Source organism: Gracilinanus agilis, chromosome 3 (genome assembly GCF_016433145.1).
Source record: "Gracilinanus agilis isolate LMUSP501 chromosome 3, AgileGrace, whole genome shotgun sequence".
NCBI classification, from domain to species: domain Eukaryota; kingdom Metazoa; phylum Chordata; class Mammalia; order Didelphimorphia; family Didelphidae; genus Gracilinanus; species Gracilinanus agilis.
Window position 1 is genome coordinate 1,399,741 of NC_058132.1, and position 24,234 is coordinate 1,423,974.

Below are 24,234 nucleotides of genomic sequence, written 5' to 3' on the forward strand. Positions count from 1 at the left end.
GCCCAAAAGATTTTGCTCAAACCCTGAACCTTAAACTTGTGTATGTCCACCCGCCTCATATGTGTTTCTTGTAGACAACATATGGTGGGATTTTGGTTTCTAATCCACTCTGTTATTTGCTTCCGTTTTATGAGCGAGTTCATCCCATTCACATTCAGAGTTATAATCATCAGTTGTGCATTTGCTGACATTTTCAAATCCTCCCCCATTCCTACCCCTTCTCCTTAAGCTATTTCCTTTAAAACCGGTGGTTTGCTATTAAGACCCTATCCCTTATCCCCTCCCTTGATTAACTTCCCTGCATTGCTGCTAGTAGAGAAGTCCATTATGTTCAATTGTACCACACTGTATATCAGTCTCTGTGTACAATGTTCTCCTGGTTCTGCTCCTTTCACTCTGCATCAATTCCTGGAGGTCATTCCAGTTCACATGGAATTCCTCCAGTTCCCAGTTTCATCCACAATCCGCTTTCATTCCAATTGTCACTCCCCCTCCCTTTACATTCCAACCTCTGTCTGCTCCATCTCAGTGGGCTGAAATGCCAAAAACTTGATTCACAGTTTTCCTTTCTATAGTTGTCATTGAATACCCCCAAAGCATTATATTCCTGGTTAGGATCATTTGGAATCATTGCAGGTAAAAAAAATTATGTTTGAAATACTTATTACCCAAGAGAGAAAATATTGTTTTAACAAAATTGGGCCAATAATTCTTTTTTTTTCTGTTTAATTTTTTATTTAGACTATTTTCCCACAGTTATGATTCATGTTCTTTCCCTCTCCCCCAAACTAGCCACGCCCCCCGCCCCCTAGCCAACGTAGAATTCCACTGGGTTTTACATGTGTTATGATCAAGACCTATTTCCATATTATTGATAGTTGCATTAGGGTGATTGTTTAGCATCTACATCCCCAATAATATCCCCATCAGCCCATGTGTTCAAGCAGTTGTTTTTCTTCTGTGTTTCTACTCCCACCATTCTAACTCTGAATGTGGCTAGCTTTCTTTCTCATAAGTCCCTCAGCATTGTTCTGGATACTTGCATTGCTGCTAGTAGAGAAGTCCATTATGTTCAATTGTACCACACTGTATATCAGTCTCTGTGTACAATGTTCTCCTGGTTCTGCTCCTTTCACTCTGCATCAATTCCTGGAGGTCATCCAGTTCACATGGAATTCCTCCAGTTCATTATTCCTTTGAACATAATAGTATTCCATCACCAACAAATACCACAATTTGTTTAGCCATTCCCCAATTGGAGGACATTCCCTCATATTCCAATTTTTTTGCCACCACAAAAAGCACGGCTATAAATACTTTTGTACAAATCTTTTTCCCTTTGATCCCTTTGGGCTATAAAGCCAGCAGTGATGGCTGGATCAAAGGGCAGACAGTCTTTTAGCACAGTTTGAGCATAGTTCCAAATTGCCATCCAGAACCTCTGACAAAGGTCTAATTACTCAAATATATAAGGAGCCAAATCAATTGTACCAAAAAAATCAAGCCATTCCCCAATTGATAAATGGACAAGGGACATGAATAGGCAATTTATAGATAAAGAAATCAAAACTATCAATAAGTAAATGAGAAAGTGTTCTAAATCTCTTATGATAAGAGAAACGCAAATCGAAACAACTCTGAGGTACCACCTCACATTTAGCAGGTTAGATAACATGACAACAAAGGAATGTGGTGAATGTTGGTGGGGATGTGGTAAAATTGAGATATTGCTGATGGAGTTGTGAATTGATCCCACCATTCTAGATGGCACTTTAGAGTTATGCTCAATGGACCGTTAATTCTTAAAGTGCCAGTAACTAATTTTTAGACCAAGTCCTTGGAGCATTATCTCAAATCTCCAAAAGACTCATGAACCACTAAATGGGAATAGGACAAAAGGACTAATAATGAAGCATGCAGCCCATTTCTTTACAAAAGGATGATGCACTCAAGTTAATACATGAGATATGTTTTGAAACATGAAAAATGCCATGTCTTTATTTAAACTATATTCAAGAGAAGGATTTTATTGTAGGGAAAAGAGGCACTTAAAGAAAAGCAAAGGCTACTCTCGAAGTAGGGAACAGAACAAAATCCTTCATGCCTTGAATGAATGCAAAAAACAGTATTGATTTTCTTCATTTGATCTCAGATCCCGCAACAACAAAAATAAGTTGAAAAGCAATCATCAAGGAAATTATATGATGCTTAAGGATGACCTAAATCATGAAATAATAGGATTATTTAGCAAATATGCACACCGTGGTATTATACCTATGAGGATAGGATTGAATGTATAAGCAATGAAAAAAAGGAAAAAGGAAAAATTGAAAGTGAATTGTCTACTACTAAGGAAAGAGCATGCCAGTCACAAGATTTGGTCTGAGCTGCTAGGATTTGGGTCAAGTCACTCAGCCAGCCATTCTGAGGTGATGGTCTGAGATAGGAATGTAATAATGCCAACCTTGCCAAAATCACAAAGAGCCAATGTGAGGCTATGGGAGGAAATAGGATAGAAACCAGTTTATGTTCTGATAGAATAAAGGAGATATATATGTTTAAATGTAGCTCTGTATGTAAGTTATACTGTTTGTTTCTTTTAGAAGGAGAGATCAGACATGAAATGAAGGCAATTGCAACAGAAGTGAGCCTCTCTGTGGAAGAAATGGGCCAACAGAGATTCATGAGTATTATTCCCAATAACTTATCTTGGAGAGAATTTGGTGTTGAAACTCAAAATCCATCCCCTGTTGAACATCAAAGAATGCGCACTGAAGAAAAATCTAGTGAATGTAATCAGTGTGGAAAGACTTTTATGAATAGGGCCAGTCTTGCTGTTCAACCAAGAATCCACACTGGGGAGAAACCTTTTGAATGCAGTCAGTGTGGAAAGACATTCAGTCGGCGCTCCAGACTTTCTGCACACCAGAAAATCCACACTGGGGAGAAACCTTATGAATGCAACCAGTGTGGAAAGACATTCAATCAAAGCTCCAGTCTTGCTGTACATCAGAGAATCCACACTGGGGAGAAACCTTATGAATGCAATCAGTGTGGAAAGACATTCAGTCATAACTCTAGCCTTTCTGTACATCAGAAAATACACACTGGAGAGAATCTTTATGAATGCAATCAATGTGGAAAGATACTTAGTAAGAGCTCCAAACTTGCTGTACATCAGAGAATCCACACTGGGGAGAAACCTTATGAATGCCATCAGTGTGGAAAGACATTCAGTCAGAGTTCTAATCTTGCTGTACATCAGAGAATCCACACTGGGGAGAAACCTTATGAATGCCATCAGTGTGGAAAGACATTCAATCAAAGCTCCAGTCTTGCTGCACATCAAAGAATCCACACTGGGGAGAAACCTTATGAATGCAATCAGTGTGGAAAGACATTCAGTCATAACTCCAGTCTTGCTGCACACCAGAGAATTCACACTGGGGAGAAACCTTATGAATGCAATCAGTGTGGAAAGACATTCAGTCGGAGAGAGCGTCTTATTCTACATCAGAGAATGCACACTGGGGAGAAACCTTATGAATGCAATCAGTGTGGAAAGACATTCAATCAAAGCTCCAGTCTTGCTGCGCACCAGAGAATCCACACTGGGGAGAAACCTTATAAATGCAATCTTTGTGGAAAGACATTCAGTCGGAGACATCGTCTTGGTCTACATCAGAGAATGCACACTGGGGAGAAACCATATGAATGCAATCAGTGTGGAAAGACATTCAATGATAGCTCCAGTCTTGCTGTACATCAGAGAATCCACACTGGAGAGAAACCTTTTGAATGCAATCAGTGTGGAAAGACATTCAGTCGGAGCTCTAATCTTGCGGCACATCAGAGAATTCACACTGGGGAGAAACCTTATCAATGCAATCATTGTGGAAAGACATTCAGTCGGAGAGATCGTCTTGTTCTACATCAGAGAATGCATACTGGGCAAAAACTTTATGAATGCAATCAATGTGGAAAGACATTCAATGAAAACTCCAGTCTTGCTGCACACCAGAGAATGCACACTGGGGAAAAACCTTATGAATGCAGTCTGTGTGGAAAGACATTCAGTCGAAGACATCGTCTTGGTCTACATCAGAGAATGCACACTGGGGTGAAACCTTATGAATGCAATCAGTGTGGAAAGACATTCAATCAGAGGTCCCATCTTGCTGTACATCAGAGATTGCACACTGGGGAGAAACCTTATGAATGCAATCAGTGTGGAAAGACATTCAGTCGGCGCTCCAGTCTTGCTGCACACCAGAGAATCCACACTGGGGAGAAACCTTATGAATGCAAACAGTGTGGAAAGACATTCAGTCGGAGCTCCAGTCTTGCTGCACACCAGAGAATCCACACTGGGGAGAAACCTTATGAATGCAATCAGTGTGGAAAGACATTCAGTCGGAGAGATCGTCTTGGTCTACATCAGAGAATGCACACTGGGGAGAAACCGTATGAATGCAATCATTGTGGAAAGACATTCAATGAAAGCTCCAGTCTTGCTGCACACCAGAGAACCCACACTGGGGAAAAACCTTATGAATGCAATCTTTGTGGAAAGACATTCAGTCGAAGACATCGTCTTGGTCTACATCAGAGAATGCACACTGGGGAGAAACCTTATGAATGCAATCAGTGTGGAAAGACATTCAGTCATAGCTCCAGTCTTACTGCACATCAGAGAATCCACACTGGGGAGAAACCTTATGAATGCAATCAGTGTAGAAATACATTCAGTCAGACCTCCAAAGTTGCTGTACATCAGAGAATCCACACTGGGGAGAAACCTTATTAATATGTGTTGAGAGAGTTTTTATTGATTTCTCCCTTTTTCAACTTAAGAGGCAAAGGAACAAAAAGATCAATGAGTAAGAGACCCTATGCCGTGCATTTCCTCTGTTGGCAACAGAAGGGTGTAGCCAAGTGAGGTCAGTAAGTCTCAGGCAGTTGGAAAGTGGTTTTTCTCTGGGTCCCCTGGGGAGAGGAGTGTGTGGCTTGCTCTCTCTGGAACTGGGAGTTTCTGACGGTTGGATACAGAGAAATGGATTTAAGGCCTTAACAGCCTTATTGATTTCTCATTAACTTGGGTAGATAGGTAGATAGATAGTAGCCGTAGTATTAGAGAGTAGGAGACTAGGCCGGGCATAGGCCTGGCAAAAGATACTGTCCTCAAATGCAGATAGATTTAGGGTTTTTATTAGAAAATTTTAGTTAAGATTGGGATCTTAAGTGTAGTTCTAAACTTATAAAATTACTCTCACTTTCCTCCTTTCTATTTCCTATCTGTACTTTACTAATAATAAACTAAAGGTTTTGCTTTTAAGAAACTGTTTTCCTGACTTTTGTTCAAACTCCTGCCCCCAAAATTTTAGTCCTTCACACGAGCAATGTGGAAAGACATTGAAAGTGAGATCCAATCTTGTTCTACATCAGGGAATCCACACTGGGGAGAAACCTTATGAATGCAATTAGTGTGGAAAGACATTCAACCAGAACTCCAGTCTTGCTGTTCATCAAAGAATCCACTGCAAAGACAACTTAAGTCAATCAATGTGGGAAAACAATCACAATGAGTTCCAGTCTTGTTCATCATCAGAGAATCCACACTGGTGTAGTGATAATTTATCACACTGATGCAAAAACTCCAAGCTAATTAGGTTTATTGAGATGAGGGCAAACTCCCATTAACAACAGGATGATCTTAAAATAGGGTGTGGTGGGCTTGTAGTAAGAAACTGTGCATTTTGAAGTGGACCTAAGCCCTGGAAGATGCCATCTCCCAGGACTCTACTGCCACTTCCTCTGGCACATCTTACTTCCTTTGTGGAAGGTTTCAGAGGGAGAATAAAAGAGCAGAAAAGTGTGGGTTTTGGCACCATTTTCCCCGAACCTGTGGGGAGAGCTTTGGACCCTGCTAGCTGCCAGAAATCAAACTTTCCCTGACTTTCCCAAACCTTTCGTTTTCTAAACCCTAAATAAACCTACCTATCTATCCCTGCAGCCTGGCTTGATTTAATTTCACTCCCTAGCCTACCTACAAGAAAAACCTGGTCAGTTTCCTTCCCCAAGCATGGGGGGGTAGGGCAGCTACCTTCCTTCTCTTCCTTTCCCTATCTTTCCCTCCTTTTTTCCAAAAGGACACAGTCCATGTGGAAAGACATTCATTCAGAGCTCTAGACTTGCTATTGTATAATTAGAATTTTGCTTCTCAGAAATCTTTCCTAGCTTCCCATGTTCCTTCTCACATTATATGCTAAAGTAGGGAGGATATATTTTTGTATAGCTCCACCCTCTTGATCTTTTCCCAGAAACACAGTTTGTGGAGGTGGGATGAGTGCCAGGCAGGAGAATTTCACTCACATGGCTTTTCCTCAGGGTTTTACTTTTGTTCTTTTTCTTCTACTACTTCAAGTGATTATTAATAAACTTTAAAATGTATGATACTTGGAGTTATTAGGCATTAATTTCAATCTAACACTGTACATCAGAGAATCCACAACTGGGGAGAAAACTTATGAATGCAAGCAATATCGAAAGCCATTCACATGGAGGTCCAGTCTTGCTCTCCATCCAAGAAACCATAGACTTTCACAAAGAGCCCTCACCGTGCTCAAAATCAGACAATTCACTCAAGTATGTCATAAGCTGTACTAAAATTAGGTCCAAATGTCTGTATAACTTAGCCTTAAAGTGTGATGCAATAAGCAAATTAAAGTGGGAGCATAGAATAGTTTTATCTTCCAGATTAATCTATTTATATGGGAAGAATTTGTGAGCAAATGAGGAATAGATAACATAAAACATATCATAGATAATTATTATTAAATTCAAAAATGTAAAAATAAAATCAATGCAAAGTTTAAAAGGGTAACAACAAGTTATCATTTATTTTAAAACAATATGTGCACAGGGTTGTACATGGATAACTTTGAGCCTTATTCAAAGACCTAGTGTGATTTTCTTTTTTTTCTTATGAAGAATTTTTTCCATATAAAATTTATAATTGGATGTTTAGAATTTTTCATCCAGTAGTCATTTGGCCTTTTTGTGCTAATATTTCTGATGAATTTGATTGGCAGTGATTCATATGCCTCCTACCTCAGCCATATATACCTCTGTGATTTAAATGTTCCTTTCTATCCTCAGTGGGGAATGTGTTTTTATTTCATATGGAGACTTTAGGTTGTTTTAGGAAAAGAAGTTTACTGCCTCCTGGAATCTAAATGGAGATGCCCGTGGAGACCACATGGAGAATGCATGCTGATCCAAGAGCCTAAGAGAGCAACTAGATGTGCAAAAATTTTGAACTTTGGAGGGTTTTAAAATTCTTTTGTTTGTTTTAGATTCATTTGTTTTGTTAAATTCATCTGTTTTGTTTAAATGAATTTGTTTTATGTATATATCTATTTTGTTGTGAAAAAAGGGGACTGCCCCCTGAATATTTTTGTAAAAGAAGTGCCATTTGATTTCTTTATATTGTAAAAATTTTGTTACCTTTCTCCACTTGTATTGATGTATATACCCTTTATTTATTGTGATTGTAAATTTATGTTTGTTATGATGCATTGGGGAGATTGGTCTCCCAAAGATCACAGGGGGGAATGTGTCATTTGAAATTGTCATAATCCCCAGAAGACTAAGTCTCCCAAGGATCCCTGATACAACTTCCCCTAACAACTCCCACTTCCTTTGTGGAAGGTGTCAGAGAAAGTATAAAAGAGAAAGTTTGGTGCCTTTTCTCTCTCCACCCTGGAAGCTCTGCTCCCTACCCTGGAGCTCTCTCTCCCTGAGGTCTTTCTTGGCACCTTTTCCCCCTTTCTTCTACCTCCTAGTTTTCCCTAGACCTTCCCTTTCTAATTTAAATAAACCCTAGCTATTCAAAACCCTAAAGTTGCTCTCTGATCATTTATTTGAGCCCCTGAAGGGCTCTGGTCAATTTCCCCCTGCTGGGGCTGGAGATCACTACCTTCCTTTCCCTTCTTCTACCTTTTTCTCTCCTTCCTCTACCTTCCTCCAATCCTCTTACCTTCCTCCCTTAAAACTCCAAACACACCAAAATCAGAGTCCCATAGATGAATCCTTTTGTTTCTTTCTTCCTCAGAGATGCCTTGGTTTGGACTTGCTTCTTCAGTTTAATGCCTGGACTCTCAATATAAAAAACCTGAAAGAAATATATGTTCCCCTTTTACTCTTCCTATGCAAATAGCATCTATTGTAATGGGAATGAAGGTGGACACCTTCCCATGGTGACAATAAACAAAAAGGGGATGGCCTTGAATTCTCTTATGGGGAAAACCAGGGAAATTAACTTAATATTTAAACGTGGGTTCAGAAGGGTGAGTAGGAGACAGGAAGGGACAATAGGTAGAGTAACAAGCCAGGGAACTAGGTTTAACTGTAAGAGGCATGACTGTTGATAAAAATGACAGGATTAACTGTGTCCCTGCCCCACTCAGCCTGGAATAAATTCCGAGTATAACAAATACACAGCCTATAGGAACTTTAAAGTACTAGAAAAACACACAGGGAAACAGTTTAATTGTATTTTGAGAGGATAGGAGAGGGGGTGAGGTGAAACTATGTCTAACTGCCCAGGACTGGAGTCAAAAGGGTAAGATCCTTAGCCAACCTAGCTTCTGCCAGGTCTTGACAACTTGACTAAGGACCTGAGGAAGAGGGCTTGGGTTTGGGATCTCACAACTGATCCAGAGATATTTTCAGGATTCCAGGAACCAACTCCTTCACAGCCGATGATCCAAAAGTAACCAGGTAGGGAGAGATGTCTGCAAATTGTCCACCAGAACACAGACCACTTCCCTACTCAGAGTTGACTTACAGGATTGATGTCTTCAGCCTTTACAACCTTCACCACTCTCCAAGATCCCAGGTCAAATAGGAACTGCTGATTGCACTTCTGCTCTGAACCCCTCACAAAACAGCAATGTCTGTTGCTTAGCTCTCTCCTCCCTACCTCCTGCATTCAATTCAGAATGTCCATGACTTCCAGCACAGGCTTTCCCTAATATGGTTACAAAAATCTGCCTTTAAACTTTAAAACCTATTCCTATTACAGTTTAATCAAACATACTGTTGATCCCAGGATGAAAAGTAAGGAAGGTCAATTGATCTGGGAGGAAAGGTTGGCCACTGTTTAAGGTGAACACAGAGCCATGAAGGAATTTTGAGGCAGGAGGTTAAATGACTACTGATTAAAGAAGAGACTTGGGACTCCACAATCCAACCCATGAGCACTCCCAAAAGAGTTCAAGAAGGAGGAGGGGGGAAATATTTGAGAGAGAATTAGGCTTAGTGAACATCTCAAATAAGAGTGTGGACCTTTCAATCAACCAAGAAACTTTTCCTAAGAACTTTCAGTGTCTCAGGTGTCGTGCCAGATACCAGGAATTCAGTGACTGAAAGGAAGGAGCTTGCCTTCAAGGAACTCACATTCTACCTGGAAGAGCATGTATCCATCTAAAGGCAAAGAAAATGTCCTAGAAAAGAGGTCATTTGGGAGGAGGATATGAGGAATGGCTTCATGTAACAGTTACAGGTTGGGCAGAATTCTGAAGGAAACTAAAGTTTGCTAGAGACAAACATGAGCAGAGCCTGGGCAAAGCTTTGGAGACAGGGGAGGCAATGCTGTGTGCAAAGACCAGGAGAAAGGCTTGTTGGGCAGAACCATGGATTTCATGGGAGATTGTAATGAATACTAAATCTGAAACAATAGGTTAGGAAGGGCTTTGCATGCTGAACAGAGGAGAGGGCATGAATTCTAGGAGCAAAAGGGAGTCATTGGAGTTTACTGACCATGAGAAAGCCATAGTCTGATGGGGGTGTAGTTTCAAGTTCAACTCTGCCATTAGTAGCAGGAGGCAGATTTGGGTTCCAGACAGAGCCCTAGTTGAAGAGACAGAAGAGTTGGTTTCAGCTACTAGATGTCATACTTAGAATCAGTATGATTGGACACTGAGTCATGCCATTGGTCACTCTGGCTTCTATTTCCTCAACAACTCTTTGAAATTTCCCTCCTAATTTATAGGTACTGAGATGTTGAAAGAGAGACATTGCTGGGCTTCAAGTCAAGAAGATTTGCTTTTCAGTCCAGTCTCAGAGAGTTCCAAAGTGGGAGACCCTGAGCAAGTCACTTCACCTCTGCCTGACTCAGTTTTCTCAATGGTAAAATGAAGACGTATATCACAGGACTGTTGTGAGGACCAAAAGACATAATATTTTAAAGTTTTTGCCATGGTGACTGACATATAATAGGCTCCAGATAAAAGCATTCATCACTATTCTATTCATGAATTTATCCATTGGCCTTTCTTGCTTGTCTCTAAGTCTGATCCTCTGAATTTTCCAGGTTCTGTGAATAAAGATAAAACATGACTGATGAATCTAAAATCCCGGACTACACTGAGTAATGTGTACTAAGTGCCTTCTATGTGTCATGCACTATGCTAAGTGTTAGAGATACAAAAAGAAGCAAGCTGAAGAAGCTTACAATCAAAGGGGAGACAGCATGCAAAGGAATATATACCAAGGTAGGTATGAGCAGGATCAATAGGAAATCAGAAACAGAGGGAATGCACTAGAACTGAGGGGGGATAGAGGAAGGCTTCCTCTACAAGGTGGAAGTTCAGGAGGGACTTGAAGGAAGTCAGGGATATTAGGAGGGAGAAGAGAGGAGAGGAAGAAGAGCACTGAATATCCCCTGGCTACAGTGATTTCATGCTTTCAGTTTGGCCAAGCTCTGTGTAGTCAAGGATCATGTCACACCTCAGGAGAGCCCCAGGAAATCCTCCTCCCTTTAAAGACTGGGATCCTGGGCCCCAAGAAACCACATGACTAGCTTAAAGAAACCCAGGCAGTAAGTGGCCTCTGCCATCTGGCCCTTCACCCACACCAAGGCAAACCCTGATGTCCTTGTGGCCTGGACCCCACCTTTGAGCTGTCCTGGAGGCCTGTTCATTCGATCATCCGGCTCTTACCCTCGTTCATCTTTCACCATCTGCTGACTCCTTCTTCCTGATGTCCTGTCCACAAACATTCCTTAAAGGAATTCTGGATACTAACACTTTCCTAATTCTTCTGGGTTTCCAATGAAGAGCCCTGAGGAAGCAGGTGCTGGAATGACCCATCCTACAGAGGAAGAAACAGGCCAGAGAGAGTTAAGGTAGCTGGCCCAAACTCATGGGGCTGGGCCTGGTAATTTCCTTTCTGTTTTTGCTCTTCCTGCTGTATAAATGGAGATTTTGAACTTTGGACTTTATCCCCCGAAGTGGGATACTTCATAATACAAGTCCAGACACCCAGAAATTCAATCATTGGAATCATTATTTACTGATTAAAAAAAAAGAAAATAAAAAGAAATCTACCAGCTGGGACAGCTGGTAAGGGTGGGCAGTAGGAGTCAATGTCTTGCCCGGCGTCACACAGCTGGGAAATGTCTGCGACCGGATTTGAAACTAGGATCTCCCATCTCTAGGCCTGACTCTCAATCCACTGAGCTACCCAGTTGCCCTCAACTACTAATTTTCTAAAGGTTGGTATTAATTTTTATATATTTCAAATTTTAAACTAAGTGATGTTTTCTGGCTTGAATGTCACTCTATCCAAATACTAAAAATAAAATTTCAATAGGATATTCTTTTTAGAATAATAATTTTTTTCAACTAGGATTTTTCTGTATCATTTACCTTAGATGATATTTTAAAAATAAAAATCAAAAAAATCTTTTGTTTCCTAAACCTTTCTAAAAGTTTTATTTTAATGAGACAATTTAAACCATTACTATATGTGTATAAAATAAAATTTCATTTTATTTTCTCAAATTTTCTTTTTGTTGCTTTTGTTAATTCCATCCTTCATTCACAGGATAGCTATATAATAGAGATGGCAAATGGACAAGTTAAGTAGCAGGAACAAGAGATCATTACTGAACAGAAAATATCCTCTGTTGATATCTACACAATGCCAAAGAAGAATACCTGCCAATTGGGTAGACTGTCTGTGGAGGGATGGGAAAGAAGAGATGCTCTTCTGGGGGTAGATACAGATTTGTAATGAATGGGGAGATAAGATATTGAAGGATAGGATAGATCTCTAGATCTTGGAGGAAGATAGCTTTGAGTGATGTTGGGCTTTAGGATGTAAACAACCTCATGAATGGCTGGGGCACTGAGAATATGTGAACTAGGATATAAAGAGACTTATGAAAATGAGAGGCCAGACTCTTGGAGAGGACAAAACCATGGGCATTCTAGTCTCCAAGAATGAACAGGAGGTTGCATTGGAGAAGAAGAGGAGTTGAGCAGTAGCATCCAAGAGAAGGGAGAAAATAGTTCTCAGTCATTGGTCTCCTTTTCTACAATGCTATAATACTCATCGTGCTTTGTAAGTCACACCAGGTGGTACCTTTTGTCCACAGAAGAAAAACCAGTAGTAAGTGGGTGACAGTTTTGTCAAAAGTTTTCCTAATGCTCTTTATCCCAGGGTTTAAGTCAAGCTTCACAGTCTCCTTTGGAGTGGGAACACTTGGCAATAGTTCAGAGACACGTCTCCCTTTCTTTCCAGGAGAAGTATTTAGAGAAGTCATGTAGACTTCCTCATCTTACATGAGCAGCCCTTACACTCCTTCCAGCTTATTTTGAGAGAAGGCAGACTCTCCCTGCAAGGACCCCTACTCTCCCTACACTCTCTTTGTTGTCCCTAAAAGCCAGGAAAAGAAGAAGTTTATAGGAATCAGCCCTGGCAAGAAAAGGAAAGATGGAACGGGAAGGTGGAAGAGGAGGAGGAGGTGGTGATCAGATGGAGAAAGAAGCAGGGGGAAGTAGGATTCTGCCAGGCAGGACTTCAGAGATCAGTTTGGGGAAACCCAAGAGTTTGGGGGGAGTACGGGGCGGCAGCAAAGGGAGAACATCGTTCACTGAGAATAGAGGGGCAACACTGCAGAGGAAAAGGACCCAGAAGGCAGGAAGGTAGTGAAAGACTTATGGCCCAAGTAGCTAAGGGAGCAAGGCAGAATGTAGAGGGAGGGAAAGAGAAAGGCAGAGGGAAAAGAGAGCAAAAGAGTAGAGAGAGAAGAAGAGAGCCAGAGAGAGGAGAGCAGCATGGGAGGGGAAGGGAGAAGAGGGAAGAATGACAATAGCTAGCATTGAGATGGCCCTTTGGGGTTTGCTGAATGCTGTACAGGGGCTGCCTCATTTGATCCTCAAAAGAACCCTTGGAGATAGGCTCCATTAGTTATAAAGTTTTTCAACAGTTGAATTCCTTGATGTACAAAATGGGTTGAACTCTAGTGAAGGCTTTCCCTCATGCATCACCTTCCTAAGACTTCTCACCAGTATGAATTTTCTGATGTAAAAGGAAGCAAGAGCAATGACTGGAGGCTTTCCCAGAACAATCCCATCGAGAAGGCGTCTCACCAATGAATTCTCTGAGGTACATGAAGGTTAGAGTTCTGACTGGAGGCTTCCCCACATCCATCACATTCATAAGGTTTCTTTTCTGTAAGAATACTCTGATGTGCCAGACAATTTGGCTTCTTCCTGAAGGCTTTCCCACATTCATTTCATCTTTGAGATTTCTCTCCAAAAAGAAAATTCTGATGAATAGTGTAGTTGTTAGGGTTCAAATGGGTGGCCACCAGAGGAACACACGAGACAATGCAATCAAAGCAAGAGAAAGCTTTATTGCCAGTGCACTGGGGGGAGTTCTGGAAGTGAATTCCCCAAGTGCTACATCTACAGAGGGGAATATATACGTTTCAAGGGCTGGGATATAGCTCGGGTCTGATAATAGCTAGACAATGGGAGTATAGAGGTTTCCAGGTGCCATAGGATGTAATTCTTAATGCTCAAGGCTGCGTTGTCTAAGGGAGGAGCGGTGCCCTGTTCAAGGCTGCTCTGTCTAGGGGAGGAGTGGTGTCCCTGGAACTATGAGTTCCAGATAACTGCCCTGCTGAGCAGAGCAGGACGCTATCAAAACCCCCCTGGTTAACAGGGTATAATGCTGTCAAGCTGTTAGCTATGAGTCTCTGCTTTCTGGCTACAACATAATAAGGGCTAAAGCAAGGTAAAGTTGCAGTAAGGAATAAGGCAGGTAAGGTGATAATAAGGGGATAAAGGCAGGTAAAGGGTGATAAGGTAGTTGCAATGAGGGAATAAGGCACAGTGGATGGGGTTTGTGGGTCCCTAAGTCAGTAAGGTGAGAAAGGAGGGTACAATGGTGGAGGTGGTAAATTAAGGTGGTAGGAGAGGTAAGGGAATGACTGATTTTAGGGAAATATAAGATGATGAAGTAGAATGAGCGGCAAGAGGAGATGATGAGATAATTGGGCAGGCAGCTGCAGCAGGGAGACACAGACTGTGTATACAGGTTTGAGACAGACACTGAAGGGAAACAGACTGAGCCCTCCAGGCAGGAAGGGCACTTCTACAGACCAAGGTTGGGGCCAGCCAGAAATGGCTTGATACTGACTAGAGAGCTTTCTAGTCAGTTTCTCATGCTCACAAAGGAAGAGTCCAGAGGAAGTAGAGAGATCACCACTTCCTCCAAGATGGACGCCTCCAGCTCCCCTCAGGACCCAGACAGAAACTATTCCTTTCTCTCCTTATCCCTTTTTTATCAAGCAACCAATGACTTAGCCAAAGGTTTGATTAAGTGAACAAAAGGGTTTATTGAGGTTTCAGGGTTGATTGTAAAGGATAGAGGGATACAAGGTATCTCTAACAACCGCCTAGGGAGAAGCTTCCGGTTGGGAAGGGACACAGGAATGGGAGACTGAGAAGGATCTGCCTCACTCAGTCTCAGGAGGTTTTGTTGCCTTTTTGGTTAGGAAAGTTGCATACAATGATTTAGGAGATAATTTGTAACAAAGGCAAACCCTACTTGACTATGGGGAAACTAAATCTACAAAGTTGGAAAGTTATCGCCCAGATCCCCCCTTCTTCTAAAAACCCACAGGAAATTCAGGAAGGGAAATGATGATTGGGATAGGGAAGGTCAGGGAGATCCAGAGGAATTAGCTAAGCTACAAATCTTAAGAGGAAAGCTGCAGAATCAAGGCCAGGTTTTCAGTCCAAAGATAGAGCTCAATTGACCCTCCTACTCTCATCGAGTCTCCAGGATCAACTGCCTCTAGTCAGGGTTCTAAACCCTTTTCAACAGTCAGAAATTCTGCAGTAAGGCTTCTCTCTTTGACAAAAACCCTAGTCAGTCTGGAAGGGGATTTTAGCCAAAGGGCTACTAACTTCCTTGCTGACATACACACTTCACTGGCTGTTCAGGCACAAAATTCTGCTAAGTTACACCAACTAGCCTTTAAATACGTGCACAGAAAACATAAAAGTCTCATCCAGAGAAGATCTGATTGTCAGGCACAGGGAACCCTATAGAATTCATAGTGTAAAGATATATGAAGGAACCTAAAGACAAATTAGGCCCACTGAGGAAAAGCAACCACAAAGACTTGCTTATGAGCTTGCCTGGGATTTCTTTGGTGAGGCCAGAGGCTCAAAAGAGCAGCTCACAAAGTCTATCCAAATAAAGACATCTGGAAAGGTTCCTCCACACCTTCCTTGAGGGGTTCATTGTTCTAATGAGGAAAGAAGCTTCTGTAACATCCTGACCGAGTGACCCCGACTCTCTTTCCCCCAATTCCTGTGAACCCCCAAGTTATTGTCCATAGTCCTCCACTGCCTTGGTGTAGAAGTGCCTTAGAAACGTTTGGGTAAAGCCTTTTCATACAAACATTCTATGGGAAAGTCACACATCTTCAATGATGCCAGGCTTCAGACTAGAGTCTACAAAAATCTTTCTCTTTGTCATGATCAAGGGAAGCCCTAGCCTCAGTCTGTGTGCTGGGCTCAGCTTCTCTCTCCCAGTCATTCAGGTGCTCCTTCTTTGTCTTTCTATCTTTTCTTTCTTTCACTATCATTCCTTGGCCCTCACACCCAGCCATTCACCTCTCTTCACATCCTCATATATTGTTGTGGGGGGTGAAATAGGAAGACCACCCACCCAAATCAGAATGACAGACCTGGAGTCAGACAGTGGCTAGTAGAGGACACAGTCTGTATTCTTCCTCGTGAGCAAGGGGACCTGCCCTAACTGTGCTGCCCAATGCATGGGTGCAAATACAAGCATTTTATAGGTTTCTGACTCAAACCTCCTCCCCCAATACTCCATGGTTTGGGGATGGAACTTACAGTCTAGGCAAAAGTCTACAAAATCAGAAAGCAACACGCTGCGTGAACTTCATGAGATCTTTCGCCTGGTGGTGGTGGTGGTGGTGGTGGTGAGGAGGTTATGGAGAGGTAGCCATGTCCACAGGAGCAGCTCTTTCTGGCTCCTAAAGGTCAGAGGAGATAAAAAGGGAGGATAGCATAATGGTTTGCTTGAGACAAGAGGCCTCTCAACTCACTGGGACTCTAGCAATGACAGAGCATCCTTGAAAGTCCCACCCTGAGAAGAACAAATGAATTCTTTTGTGTCTCCACACAATTATCCATCAGAAAAATCATAAAATTTCCACTTGGAATTGAAGATTTGGGAGTAAGATTTCTGATAGTATCTGGGTAAAATCTCTTCATAGATTGCCAGCTGTGACTATTCAAAATCTCAAGGGACTGACTTCTGCATAAGAAAAATAATCATTGATTAGCCTAGCCCTAACCAATAAACTAATTGATCCATGGTCTTGCTAAGTGATCACTTCCACCATGTGGATCCCTAAATACAATTTTGGAAGCTCCTTGATCAGCTCTCCCTTAAACATCCCAAGACATCTCCAATTGGTGAAGAGCCCATGAGGAGGGAGGTGGCCTATCATTCTCTCCGTCCCTCCCCACAATTCCCTGCCTAGGCTATATAATCAGGTCCTATGCAGTTGTGCCTGATATTTTCCCTTTATTCCAATGGAGACTCAAGGACTCTGGTTTGCTTCTACCTAAACTAGTTCCTACTTCTAGGGCAAAACAGAACTCCTCATCTCACCCTTCTATGGCCAGACAATGGAAGATCCTGCAGGCTGGGCCTTTCCTTGAACTTCCTAAGGAAAGGGGGAATGAGTGGGCAGGTCAGGGGGACAGCTCCAAGCCTCAGTGGGAAAAGGAGCTTCGCCTTCGCCTCATTCTGTTGAGGGGGTTTGCGGTGAAGCCCCCCCCCTTCCAGGAAGGGCGCCCTTTGCGAGAATGCAGGACCCCCAAACTGAGCTTAAATAGAGTGAGATAAACGTACTGCTGCAGAAGGTAATATTGAATCCAGGGCGGGAGGACAGCTAGATGGAAACCTGCCTCCCAGAAGCCATCACTCCTGGGGTCTTTCTACTTCTTCCGGCAGGCAGGCGAGATGTGACTGGAGGAGGGTTAGCGCTCAGCCACAAGGCGGGGCTGGCCAGCCTCAAGACACAGAGGGCGAACCTCCTAGTTTGGGGCACAGAGAGACATCTCGGCTATCCAAGGCGAGCCTGGAGCTCTATCTCAAAGCCACCCTAAAGGAGGGTCCCAGGAGGATCGACCTCTCCCCTCAGGGCGCTTTCCCTGGGACGCAGCAGGTCTTACTAGGAGTTAGCAGATGGTTTAGGGTTGGTGGCCACCAGGATGCAAGGAAGCCCGTGGGAGCTCGGAGCACCGTCAGTGCAAAGGCGCCGAGGCGGGAGATGGGAAGGCAGGACAGCAGGGTTGTAACTCGGCACTGACCCCACCAGCTCCTCCAAAGCGCCCGCCCCCTGGGCTCTGTCTCCTTCCCCGGAGGCGCTGAATAAATGGTAAAGGAATGATGGAGTCTCCAGATGACTCTGGGACTCGCCATCCCCAAGCCTACCTTGGGCTAGAGAAGAGTTCTCACTCCCCCAATCTGTGTAATCTGCTGGGATTAGACGCAGGGTTTGGGGGCACGCGTCCATTTCTGCCAATGCCGGAATCCCTCCAGGGGTTGCCATAGAGACGGAAGGGCCGCTCTCCGCCAGAGTCAATGAGAAGGATCTGCATGGCTATTGATAGGCTGAAGACAGGTACAGCTTGGGGCGGGGGATGGGGGGGGGGTGGTCTGCCCCATGAACATGCGCAGTGGAGCGGAACCTGCAGACTCCGCCCCCTTCTCTCCCTCCGGGCCCTCTCAAGTCCGCTGCCTGAGGAAGCGCCTCCTAAGGGATTTTGGGATATGTAGTCCGGGGACGGAAGGTGCGCAGGCGCGCTGAGCGCCCTGAGGCTGGACGTGCGCACGCACTCGCGTCCACCATTGCAGGCCGAGTCCGCCCGCTCGGTGGAGGCGTTTCTGCAGCCTCTTCCCCGCACCCCGGGGAAGCGTCCTCGAGGTCTGTACGTACGGACCCCAACGGCCAAGTGCCCCTTCCGCGTCCCGACACGGGAGGAGTTCCAGAGGGAAAGCAGGTCGGGGGTGGGCAATGTTGACGGGAAGGAAAGGGGCGTGGTCTTACGGTGACGTCAGTTCGCTGCCAGGACCTGAGTGGGCGCCCGGATAAGGAGCGGGGCTGGGGGGTGGACCCGGGGGTGGACCCTGGGAAGTCTGTGATTCCCTGGGGCGCCTGCTCTTCTGTGGGACACAGGTCGGGGCCCCCATGGACGGGTGGGGAAACTGAGGCCGGGGCTGGGGCGGGACTTGACCAAAGTCTTACGTGAGGAATGTCCCCAGCCCCTGCCAGAGCAGGGATGGAGGCGGGGTGGGGCGGGAGGAACCCAAGTACCTGGCCTGGGCTGGGGTCCGGGCGGAGACACGCCCACTTTCCCAAGCTGGGGGTGGGGTCTTCTGTGGGTGGAGGGCAGCCTGTGTGACCCTTCCTCTCCCCTGCTCCAGCTGCCTTCTTAGAGGTCTCGGTCAGGACCAGAACCCTGGGTGCTGGGAGCGGAGGAAGGGTCAGCTGGGCGGCCCTGATGCTGCAGGAGGGAGGTAAGAGGGGTGGAGGGAGGGGCCTGCCTCCGGGGATGCCCGTGACCTGGGACCCATCTTTTCCTGCCTGCCTCAGTCTACCCATCCGTGAAATGGCCGCCCTACCCATGTCACCTCCTGGAATGGGAGCCTTCGGCCTTCTCCCTCTGTGCGGGGCTCCCCGGCGGTGGCGGGGGGGGGGGCGTCGCCCCTTCCTCTGCTCCCCTAATGGCCCCCTTGTCCCGCCCCCCTCCAGCTCAGCCAGCCGGGGGCGCCGCCCACACCTCAGGAGAGGAGGACTTGGAGGACTCCGCGCCCGCTGGGCCCCCGGGGGCCACTGCCAAGGTGAGCCAGGTGTCCCTCTCCTTCCCTGCCCAGCGGTCAGCAGCGGGGCTGGAGGGACCCGGCACCCGCCTAGAGCCTTCCCGCTGGGCCAAGAATTTGGAACCCCCTTCTCCGAGCCCCTCCCCCAGCGAGCCCCCCAGAAGGAAGGAACTGGGGCCACGCCGGGCGTCTACAGTGCCACTGCCCCTCCTCCCCTCCGCTCTGCAGTCCCTGGGGGAAGGGGGGCAGCAGGGCACGACACAGCCAGGAGGGTCCCCTGGCCAGCAGGCGCTCCGTGTTTCAGGGGGCCGTGACCTTCCGCGACGTGGCCGTGGACTTCACCCCGGAGGAGTGGGGGCGGCTGGACCCGGCTCAGAGGCGGCTCTACCGGGAGGTGATGCTGGAGAACTACCGGAACCTGGCGTCCCTGGGTAAGGGGGGGTCTGGGGGACATGGGGCCGGAGGGCTGAGCCCACTCCCCTCCCTCGCCCCCTCTCAGGGCTCTCCAGGCCGGGCAGTGCCCCCAGCTAGGGGCTGTGCCAGGGCACTGGAAGGGGCCTGCGTTGTCCGAGCTAGGGGAGGCTCCCCCGTTGGCAGCACAAACTGTGCTGTGTCCTCTCTCTCCCTGGGCACAGGACTTCCTATTCCCAAACCGGCTGCCGGCTACCACCTGGAGCCCGGGGAAGAGCCCTGGACGGCGGAGGGAGAGGTCCCGAGTGGCTGCCCTGCAGGTGAGTAGGCAGCAGGGCAGCCCTGGTTCTCCTGCTCCCGAGGGGTCTGGCTCCCTGACTGAACCCTCCCGTGGCTTAGGATCTCCCGCCATGGGGAGACCCGAGGCCAGGCTGTCGCGCATCCCTGGGCCCTCAGACCCGCTGCCCAGGCAATGGCGTGATGTTGTCTGGCCTTGGAGGCGTCCCAGTTGGGCTCTGTTACACAGATGAGACCACTGAGCCCCAAGGAAGGGAGGAGATATGGGCTGTGTGTCCGGGATGCTGCTGGGACCTGGAATGAGGAGCTTCTCGTTTCCCTGTGTGGGACAAGCCTCTCTGTCCAGGCCCCCGTCTCCCGCACTCGGGCAGCTCCAGGACAGGTGGGAGATGGAGGTCCTGCACCCTGGCAGTGTCGCACTCAGCCGTGGGCTCCCCATCAGTCCAGACTTCTTTCCTCTTTTGACCGGGCCTGTCCTTCCCCTTCTGGAGGAGGCACACACCACTAGTGGGCAAAGGAGGCAGCGGGATTGGAACCCCGAGGCCAGGGAGCGGGCGCTCGGCTCTCTGTCTTTGCCCTCCTGGGGCCAGCCTCACCTTAACAATTCAGAGAGCTTCCCACCCCCCAGCCTCTGCCCTTCTCTTCCTGCTCCCTCAGCCCAACTCCTGGCCAGCCGCCCTGATGTCCTGTTTGGTCCCAGCTATTGAGGGGCTTCCTCTGGCCGGCCCTGGGGGAACTCCCTGTCCTCTCTTCCTGCACGGGCGGCTTCTCATCTTTCCTCGCTTTCCCCACGTCCGCCAAGACGTGTCTCCCAGGGCCCGGGTCTCCTCTCATCTCATACCATGTTCAGGGTGGAGGAGCACCTTCCTTGGGGAGTCCCCCCATTCTGCCCTCCCCTGAAGCCAGGGAGACCATCACGGTAGACCAGGAGGCAAGTGTGTCCTGGGATTTGCACCCGGACGAGACAGCAGGCTCTACTCTGGCAGGATCGCCTTCGGCCCAGGGCAGGACCTTGAACCCAGTGCCAGCCTGGCTCTGCCGAGAAAGCCCAGCAAGGGGGAAGAGGCCATAGGGCGGACACCCCTGAATCCCCCTTCTCCATCCCCTCCTCAGTCTGGGAGCCACTCTCTCTTTTGCCTCTTCCTACCCGTGGGAGCTTGGGACGGTCCCCTCCGCGGCCCCCCCGAGCCTCAGCTGTGTCAGGGACAACTTGAGGGGCTTCGAGACTCCTCTCAGGGCCAGACTTTCCCTCCTGCCCTCGTCCTTCCTCTCCTCTTTCTCTGATGTCGGCACGATGGCTCGCCCCTGGCATACCCCACTTTGGATCCTTCCCGAGGTCCTGTGGGTCACTGCGGGCCAGGCCTAGATGGACCGTCCTTGTCTTTGAGAGGTCGGGTCCTCCAAGGGGTCCCATTTCACCCCCACAGCACCCGTCGCCAGTCTAGGGATCGCCATCTAATCGGCAGCTTCTGTTAGGGGCCTACCGTGCACCAGTCGCTCGGCCTACCAGGAAAAACTGAGTCTGGCTCTGCTTCCATTTGTGAGCCTGGCTGACCTCGGCTGGGAAGGTGCTGACCGCTGAGGGGCCTGAGGGGGGTCCTGGGCTCCAGAGGGGCCCCTCAGGCTGAGTCCTGAAGGAAGCTGGGTTTGCAGGGTGCCAGGCTTAGAGCGTCAGGAAGAAGATGAGCTATAGGCTGCTGTGGCTGAGTGCGGATTGGGAGGAGGGACAGAGATGGAGACCCTGGAGAGGCTGGAAGGGACCTGCTTGGGAAGACCCTTGCCCGCAGGAGAGGTGGGGGCTGGCAGGGAGTTTGGTGAGTGGCCGGTGGCACAGTCATTTCTGGGGGTGGTCATTGTGCTTTACATTGATTTCAGACTGGAAGACTGAAGCCGAGCTCAAGGGGGCTGGCCCAGGGGGGGACGTTTCGGAAGGAGGCTTGTCCCAGAGAAGGAAGATAGGATTTGCCCAGGATGGTCCTTGGAGCCCCAGACTGGAGGACAGGATGTGTGACAGCCAGTTGGAAGAGCAGCAGAGACAGTGGAGGCAGATGATTGTCCACCCTGGGGAGCCGGGCTCTGAATGGGAGGAACGTGAGAAAAGTGCCAGCGTGAGGCCGCTGGGGATTCTCCAGCAGAATCTGCTCTTGGTTGCAGAGAGGCCCCATCCGCATGACACGAGTGGGAAAAGCTTCAGGCAGCTCTCACACTTGATTGACCACCAGGTCCTCTGCGCTGCAGACGAGTACAGCGATCGCAGGAGGGATGAGCGGCCCCTGCACAGCCGCTCACCTCCCCTGGGCCCCCCCGGAAGCCATCTGCGAGGGAAGCCATACAAGTGCAAAGAATGTGGGAAAGCCTTCAGCCAGAGTGCGCTTCTTACCAAACACCTGCGTGTGCACACTGGAGACAAGCCCTACGAATGCAGTGACTGTGGCAAAGCCTTCAACCAGACATCCCACCTGAGGCAGCACCGGAGGATTCATAACGAAGAGAAGCCCTTCGAGTGCAACGAGTGTGGGAAAGCCTTCCGGGTGAGCTCGTCCCTCACCGAGCACTGGAGGACTCATACTGGCGAGAAGCCCTATCAGTGCAACGAGTGTGGAAAGGCCTTTAACCGCAGCACCCACCTCACCCAGCACCAGAGGATTCACACAGGGGAGAAGCCCTTCGCCTGCAATGAGTGTGGGAAGGCCTTCAACCGGAGCACACTCCTCACCCAGCACCAGAGGATTCACACTGGAAAGAAGCCCTACGAATGTGACGAGTGTGGGAAAGCCTTCCGGGTGAGCTCGTCCCTCACGGAACATCGCAGGATTCACACTGGAGAGAAGCCCTATGCGTGCCACGAGTGCGGGAAGGCCTTCAACTGCAGCAAGCTCCTGACACAGCACCAAAGGATCCACACAGGAGAGAAGCCCTATGAATGCGGCCAGTGTGGCAAGGCCTTCAACAAGAGCCCCAACCTGACCCGCCATCAGCGGATCCACACTGGAGAGAAGCCCTACATATGCAGTGAATGCGGGAAGACCTTCAACCAAAGTACCCACCTCATTCAGCACCAGAGAATCCACACTGGAGAGGTCTTCTATGACCCTGTAACCAACACATATCTTTGAAGGGCCTGTCTTGGGCCGGTGGAACGGGGCCCCTCGGTGTGGTGTGGAGTGGCGTGACGCAGCTGGAAGCCTTGGAGGAGTCGTCCTCAGAACCACCACACCCCTTCTTTATTGGGGGCCAACCTCTGTGTTCCAACCCCAGACCAGCCCAAGTGCCCAAAACAGAACCCATAGCAGGTGGGAGACCAAAGAGGGGTTTGAGGCCAGCTGAGAGGAGCAGGAGGAGGGTCTTTGGCCCAGGCTCTGAGGGTCTGGGTGTGGGCATCCAGGAATGAGGGCTCCCCCTTTCTCTCCTTTGTGTATTCCCTCATCTCACTCTGCTTTCCTGTTTCCTCTCCCCTCACTTCACTGGAGTATTAGAGAGGGGCACCCATGAGAGATGCTGCTTTTGGGGGGGTTTGCTCCCATGCACAGAGTCTCTGCCTGGGGGTAAGCTGGGGAATGGGAGTAGACCGATTGTCCTTGGGGAGGGGAGAAGAGAGCAGGAGGGCCACCTCTGCCCTCTGACCCTGTGTGTGATGAGGATGGTCAATAAATGCTCGTCCCTTGGCTTTCCGTAACCGTCCTTCCGCTATTTGTGGCTCCAGAGACAAGCCTGCTTTCTGGGGCCCAGGAGCCCCAGAGCCCCAGAATCGGACTGCGGAGGACCAGATTTCGGTCCTAGTTCAGGTGGGCACGTCAGAATTACTGGGCTCCCACAGTGGACACTGAGGGCCTGATTCATCAGGTCTTACCATGGGAGGGACCTTGGAGAGATGGGGCCCCAGAGGAGGGCAGGGGCTTGGGTGATGACAGGCAGAAGCAGAACAGAGCCCCTTGAGGCAGGGAACCTGGCCCAGCCTCCCGGGGCACCTCCAGGGACACCCCTGGCTGTTGGTCCCAGAGCCCGCCTGGCCACCTTCCTATGCCTCTGGACATGACTCCTGTGCCCCCAAGTACGCCTGGATGCCAGGGCACACCTGCAGAGGACTGTGGAAAGGTGGCCAGAGCCTCCAGGGTGCTCACGGGAGCAGGGGTGACCCATAAAGGTGCTGCTCTGGTGGGGAGGGGACACCTGGAGATCTCCAAGCACCTTTGTACACCCCACTACAATCCCAGATTCTCCACACCCCCCATCCTGTTGTCCTGGAGTCTCAGAGTTTGATATCCTACTCCCGACTTGCTCCGCCCCCTGGCTGTTGCC

The 24,234-nt window shown here is 47.9% G+C and overlaps 1 protein-coding gene and 1 pseudogene across 1 annotated transcript; both read left to right on the plus strand.

Annotated features, from left to right (window-relative positions):
* LOC123239262 overlaps window positions 1-5,646 on the plus strand; it is a 174,521-nt pseudogene extending 168,875 nt beyond the window's left edge.
* A 13,376-nt stretch (window positions 5,647-19,022) lies between these two features.
* Window positions 19,023-23,594, plus strand: LOC123242873 (zinc finger protein 383-like). Its single transcript, XM_044670984.1, has 4 exons — window positions 19,023-19,248; window positions 19,532-19,658; window positions 19,863-19,958; window positions 21,811-23,594. The coding sequence occupies exons 1-4, from the start codon at window positions 19,132-19,134 to the stop codon at window positions 23,049-23,051; spliced, it is 1,581 nt and encodes a 526-aa protein (XP_044526919.1). The 5' UTR covers window positions 19,023-19,131; the 3' UTR covers window positions 23,052-23,594.
* Window positions 23,595-24,234: the final 640 nt, after the last annotated feature.